Source organism: Pygoscelis adeliae, unplaced genomic scaffold, assembly GCF_000699105.1.
Source record: "Pygoscelis adeliae isolate BGI_AS28 unplaced genomic scaffold, ASM69910v1 Scaffold171, whole genome shotgun sequence".
NCBI lineage: Eukaryota > Metazoa > Chordata > Aves > Sphenisciformes > Spheniscidae > Pygoscelis > Pygoscelis adeliae.
Genome location: NW_008824186.1, coordinates 7,930,023 through 7,937,057, shown reverse-complemented (window position 1 = coordinate 7,937,057; position 7,035 = coordinate 7,930,023). Strand labels below are relative to the sequence as shown.

General features: G+C 42.2%; 1 protein-coding gene across 1 annotated transcript; it reads left to right on the top strand.

Moving 5' to 3' along the window:
* Positions 1-273: 273 nt before the first annotated feature.
* Positions 274-2,484, top strand: FGF4 (fibroblast growth factor 4). The gene is made up of 3 exons (XM_009334592.1): positions 274-292; positions 450-553; positions 2,308-2,484. Exons 1-3 carry the CDS (start codon positions 274-276, stop codon positions 2,482-2,484), a joined length of 300 nt encoding a protein of 99 aa, XP_009332867.1.
* The last annotated feature ends 4,551 nt before the right edge of the window (positions 2,485-7,035 follow it).

Here is a 7,035-nt window from a genome sequence, read left to right as displayed (position 1 = left end):
CTCTGAGCAGGGGCCGGGGAGAGCCCAGCTCTCCCCCAAACTTGAAAAGCATCTGCTGGGGACTTAACCCCGTGGCCCCATGACTCTAATATCCAACTGAAACAATAAGATCCGGGGGAGGGGGGGTGGGGGAATATAAGCTGCGTGATGACAAATGTTTCATTTGCCCCAAGCACACTCTGGCTTATTTTAACCTCGGCTACACAGGAGGATGCCTGGGGGCAAAGTAAAAATAGATACTTAGCTAAAAGAAGAGAGGTCTCAGCATGGGGCATGGGGCAGCACATGGAGTGTGAGGCTGGGGTTCTGCGGCCACCCACGGCAGTGCTGGTGCATGGAGATCCACACCACACTGGGGATGGGAGCCCCTGGGTGAGCACAGCACTGACACCACACACTCCTTCAGGGCACAGCCCTTTGTCCCCCTGATTCCTGTGTCTCCTCTGTAGGTCTGCTGGAAATCTCCCCCGTGGAAAGAGGAGTGGTGAGCATATTTGGTGTTAGAAGTGGACTCTTCGTGGCCATGAACAGCAAAGGCAAACTCTATGGATCTGTAAGTAGCCACCAGTTGTGTGCCTGGGGAGGGGACCATGGTCAGCTGATGTGAGAGGTGTGCATGGTGCTAGAAGCTGCCCAAGCCCCATTCTTGCCCCTCCTGGGTCAGGCAACGCAGAGCAGCCCTTGCTGCCTTGCCAACAGAAGGTGTGCTGCCCACGTATGCTGCTTACTGAGCTTTTGAAGTAAAACCCACTCTTTTGCATTACACTTCCTCAGTTCCCCTATAAAAACTGTAGTCACCCAACCATGGCTACCCACCTTGCCTACCACATAGACCAACAGAGTAGTCATTTGTGTGGCAAGAACTCAAGCTAGCCTCAGTCCATATCTTTCTTCTATTTAAGTACAAACAGCCTTAAGTAGGTATGGCAATCGCTCACTCCATCTCTCAGAGTGCTCTTGAACTTGTCATCAGCCAGGCCCCCACAAATGATCCTTTATGATGAAATGAATCAGTGCCTGTCACATACCTATAGATCACTCTTTGTTAATGCTCTTGATCGGAGAGTCTGTTCCCATGACAGTTGAGCATTCTCAAGGTTTGGTCTTACATTTATAAGAAGGCAGATCTATTAGGAGACAATACAGATCTTTTTTTACATTGAATCTTTGGAAAAGATAGAGGCATCTTATAAAATATACTTGGGGTGGAAAATAGCAGTGCATGTCTTTGCCCATGTTGAGCTGTCCTCCTGCTTTTGAGTTCACCTCTATATAAGTTCCTGTGATCAGCATCATTTCAAACCCATGTTCCTGGGTCTCCTTCCTTACCCATGGCTTTTCTATTTCATGTTTCTCAAGTATGCTTTGAAGAAACTTGGGCTGAGGAAGAGCCAAACTGTGTCAAAGTTAACTAGGGCATTTTCACATGAATGAAGACATGAAGCATCCAGAATTATTTTCTGGGACATCAGTCCTGTTACAGAGGATTTTGACTTATACAAAAGCCAGGCAGAATCAGTCACCGAAGTGCAAGAGCCCCCTTTGCATCATTTCTTATGAAGACTGCTGCTTTGGTGTTCTGGATAAAGTAATTCCCAGTGCAGCGTTCAGCTTGGCAGACTGAGACCTACCTTAAAAAACCCTAGGCTTTTGCCCAATAACAAGAGATGAGTTCATTTGTTACTCTCCAGATAACAACACACTTGTAAAACCTGTCCCTCTTTGTACATACTTGCAAATGAAACCTCTTCACTAGAAAGGTGCCTTTTGTCAGCTCTGTTTTCCTCATCCATTAACATAAGTGAACCCAAACCCTTCTTTCAATTTTAAAACTAAAGAACCAGAAAATATTGTCCACTCTGAGTGTCTTTAAAATAGCTTTTTCTCTTCAAGCGATATGAGAAAGTGCTAGCATTCAGATTTTTCTGAAGCCTCTCCGGCAATTTATTGCTAGTGGGACAACCACTGAGTAATTAGATCAGCAGGGCAGCAGAATTGGACTTGGGTCTTACCCCACTGCAGCTCTGTTAAGATGTGCCCCTCTCTCTCGAGAGTGCAGACATAGCTATGGGTGTCCTTCCCACCTTTAGGTGTACATGCCTGGCCTGGACACAGCATCCTTAATGATCCTGTGACTCCTGAGTCCTGTTTGAAGCTTCGTTTGGGTGACCACTTCAAAAGATTACTAAGGGGGAGGAAGTCAGCTGCACATTTCCCCGCAGCATACCTTCTACACCTGGTAGCAAGAATATTTCCACACCTGATGTTTAAAATTCCTTCCCTCTCATTCTTTCCTTTTCATTTCAGACCCATTTCAATGATGAGTGCAAATTCAAAGAGATTCTCCTGCCAAACAACTACAATGCCTATGAATCCAGGATTTATCCCGGGATGTACATAGCCCTGAGCAAAAATGGAAGAACAAAGAAAGGCAATAAAGTATCTCCCACAATGACAGTGACACATTTTCTTCCTAGAATCTGAGACATCTCCCTTCAGACCTACCTCAGCACAGGGGAAGACACAGAACACGTTTGGGGAAAAGAAACATGGTGCACTTTTACTGGAGAGTTTTATGCAAGAGTAGGTGTAAGATATTTAAGTTAATTATTTAAATCTGTATATATTGCCACAAAATCTTTTTATAGTTCCAATATTTTTTTTTTTAAAATTTCTGAAAGCAAAACAAACCTCCAACCCAAGGTATTTCATTTCATGGTGCAACAGTAGAAGACTTCTGGTTTGTGGTTTATTTAATTCATTTCTAAGTTATCACAGGTGTGCTGCTACTCCGTGTCCTAAAAGAGGTGAAATTCAATTCCTCTATTACAATGTTTTGCACTGTTTGTGTGTTGTACGGTGTTTATCGTTGTACACGTGTTTGTTTGTTTGTTATGGTGGCTTTGTTCTCTGCGTGTTTTCCAAACCCCCATGACTCCCAAAGAAGCTCTTGGCCTCCGAGAAGGAGCGGTGGCGGAGGTGCCTGGGTGGGATGCCAGCGCGGAGCCACACACAATGCCTGACCTCCTTTGTGCCGCGTTGCTATTTAATTGGAACAGTATCGGTTTACCTCCGTACAGAAAGCGCGGTGCTGAAGAGCTACCCCTCAAATCTGTTTTTAGATCTGCCAGTGCTGAACTTTGAACTTCCCTGCAGTCCGTCTTCTTAGAGCTGCCAGGCGGTAGAGAGGCTTAAACACCTATATAAACTCTGCAGGGTTGGGGTTTTTTTCCTATTTAGATAAACAGGAGCGTATGATCTTTCGTGGCCCTTAATGGAAGCTTATGTTTGACACGATTGCTTGGCATTAGGCTAAAAAAAAAAGTGTCTGTCCCTCCCCCAATGAGCGCACTGTGAAACACGCTACCGTGAACAAATTATACTTGATTCAAATCAAATTCCCTTTCATATTTGGAGACTACATTCATTTTTCAAAGTTTGTGAAACTCTATCATTCTCATAAGTTTTTAAAAGGCAAAAGCATTTGCTGGTTTGTAGAAAACACAAGCTCCACAGAGAGAGAATTTAGATTGATTACAAGGAATTGAGGTTGTTTTGTACTATTTATTATTTTTGGTGCAGTATTTGGAAGGAGAAATATGCTGCTTTTTTCTGTCTCATTCCCTGACAAATTTGATTAATTTCTACCTCACTAACTCTCAAAGCCAGTCTCCTAACAAAATCTGCATGGAAGGAAGGTACACACTTTTCTGCTTGGTCTTATAGTTCTGGAGGAGGGCCTGGGGGAACAATCGTAATCCCAAATCTCTCTTTTTCCATATGTAGCCAAAAGTATTCAGGATAGAGTTGGTTGCATCCTATTTGAGCCTTGTCACGTTTGAGCTATCTTTACCCAGTGGTTTACTTTTAGTAAGGATAATCATGGTGAAAATATTTGCAGACAGCTGTCAGGCTGCAGTACTATATCGTCATCAAGTAACCCTATATTTTTCTTTATATATTTTGCAAGTGTAACTCATGTCTCTAATGTGATGAAGGAAAAGACAGGTTTGATTATGGGGGAATCACTAAAGGGAATCACTAAAAGGATCCGTTAGCCTGCCTGCCTGCCTTCCTTTCTTTCTTTCTTTCTTTCTTTCTTTCTTTCTTTCTTTCTTTCTTTCTTTCTTTCTTTCTTTCTTTCTTTCTTTCTTTCTTTCTTTCTCTCTTTCTTCTCTTTTCTTCTCTTTTCTTCTCTTTATACATCATCTTTGGGGCATCAATATGTTAAGTGGGAACCAGGACTAACCACAATGTTTGATGACTTTAGAGGATGTTTACAGATCATATTCCAATCTAAACTAGTTATTTCTGACGACATGCAAATCTGAATTCAGCTTTTTTTTTCCTCTTTACATTCCTACACAAAAGCCTTTGTTTCTTTGTAATGGTATAGACTTGCCCGTATCCTCTACTTACACATGACCTTGAAGACAAAATCTACTCACCAAAGTTCAGTAAGACGAGAGCAGACCAGGACCAGATCTTAAGCCAGCTGCTGTCAAAGCAAAAATAACAATTAATAAAAAAGAAGCCAAATCAAGAGAAAGCGCCTAGGAAATGTCATGCCTAAGGATTTTTTTTTTTCTGTAATTTGGGGGATTTCTGTACTTTCTATGTTTTCTATATGTGAGTAATCATTGTGTAATTATCATCACTACCTCTGACAACCGATGATTTTGTTCCAGATTTCAAATAGCAAAATCAGATCACAAAGATTTTCTCTGGGAATGGTTCTTCTTTGTCACTTTTCACTCCATCAAATCCACAACCAACGGCCTCACACAAGATATGCTCAGAGGTAGTTGTTGTAGCTTTGAAATATTGTGATAAAACCTTGATAACAATGTTACACGGTATGAGCTTTCACCATTTACCAGAATCTGTCTGTAGTTTTATACAGGTGCTGTTCAAGACTGTGGTGTATGTGCTGTGCACATTTAAATGCATAATAAATGATAAACGTTTACAACATATGGCACCCTGGTATTGATTTTAACTCTTTGGAAGGGAATGTATCCTGCAATGAAAGACAAAAAAAATGCTATTTCACTTTCCCGAAGACCGGGGAGTCTTTGCACCTATGCCAGATACTTCACGAATGACAGCCTGGATTTCTTACTCAGCTAAAGTTCACCCTGCTAAAGTTGGAAATTGTCCAGGAAAGCGCAGCTTCATGAGCTCGGTAACAGATACGCACGCTTGCATCTGCCACGCGCTAGTATTCCTACTTGTATGATTTGTGTGGTTATTAACAACGGCAGCTTTTCATGCAGCATCTAATATTAATGATCAGAGACACAAACCACTTTTGGCATTTATGTTGCTGGATGTTAACGTTACAAATGAAACCTGATTGCCTTTTTCTTGGCTTTAATGAGTGCTGCTCGCTCTCTCTCTGTGAAGAAGGACTACATTGATGCAAGAGATTGCAGGATTACCTGTTTGATTTGAGATAGACTTTTTTTACAATTAATGATTATACTCATGCAAGCGTATAGAAAAATGAAGTGCTTTGTAGCACACCTTATGGCAAAATTCTTTTGCACAACTTTTATTTGTAAATACTCACACATACGCACTTGTACACACATGCACACACTATGTCAAATCTATGTACTTTCAGTTTTACTCATGGCTCACCCTCTTCCAAGGACTAGGGAACGATGTGTAACGGGAACGACAATATTCAGGTTTGATCTTACACACCTTGATGGCAAAGGGAATTTGTCCAGCTAAGGGCCATACAAAACAGAAAGCCAGACCCCAAGATACAGACTTCTCCACTTCATTTTCCACGGAGTGATGCTCTTTTTCCTGTTCCTAGAAAGGGGAAGGCAATAGATGAATGTCCAGCCCTCACTCTGAGCAAGAGCAATTTCTCTCTAAAGTCGTATAGGCTCTATAAATACATTGCACAGGTGGTTTTTTTTTTAACTAGACAAGTATAGCTGCAGCGTGTTTAATGCTTCTATGAATAGAGCCAGAATAAATAGGCAAGCAGACATATATAACCATTTTTTATAATTAACTTTTTTTTTTACAATGCTTGTAAACAAAGAACAAACATAAATTTATTACTGCCAGGTCTTCCAGAATTATAACAAAAAAATATGGCCAGGGACAAAAATTCGTTTCAGCCTTGGGGAGACACCCAATAACGATTTTAAGGTCGGAGATAAATCCTAAGACTTGGCTCTTAGGAAGGCGAGATTTCAGAGTAGTAGCTTTGCAGGTTCATAGCACCTAGAGTACTGGCGCTGCATATGTGGTCCTACCCACACAAAAATATACGGGCCTGTTGCCACCGCAGATGGAGCAGCTTGAGATGTTACAGAGAACTCTAGAGAAACCTTTTTCCTCCGCTGGCATCACCCATTTTTGCTTCATTGCTAAGCCAGCTTTCCTCACATTGTCTTTGGAGATGATAGTAAAAGAAATACATTAAAGGTGAAAATGAATTTTAACCCCCCCAAAAAGGCCCTGATACATCATGTGTTGCAACATTTCTGAGAGCATCACCATGCTCCAGGCATGCCCAGTGCTCCTGCCATCCTCTACCAAACACTTCTCTGCACAGAACAACCTAAAACCTTTTCTGAGGCCGGATTAACCCCTTCCGTAAGCCAGGCACATTTCCCCCCATCCAGTGATGGTCCAGCCTGTCCTGTAGGATAAAAAGAAGAGGACCAGTGCCAGCCGGGCCCTGCGGTGTGCCCCTGCTTGCCAAGGGAAGGACAGAGGCTCCAAGCCCCATCGCTTGTTTGCAGACTTGCATATTTTAAATGGTCCATGCTTAATGCTTTCTGACTCATCTGTGACATCTACCAAGTTGTCTGTATCTAATCTGTGCTAATAAAAATCAGCATGACAAAACACTGCCTTGTATATAAATAGCCACAGGTTTCAGGGCAGTCACCGTGTTTATAGTGCCAGATTCGGTTGTTCACACTTTACCACTTGGTTTCCACTGCAGTATATTAACTGCCCATGCAAGCGGCCAATTAAAGAGAGTCTGTTAAGGGTTGAGGAGTC

Bases quoted from the DNA above. Each gene is read 5' to 3' on its own strand.
- FGF4 (XM_009334592.1), top strand. The intron at 554-2,307 runs GTAAGTAGCCAC...TTTTCATTTCAG, and splicing joins AAGGCAAACTCTATGGATCT to ACCCATTTCAATGATGAGTG.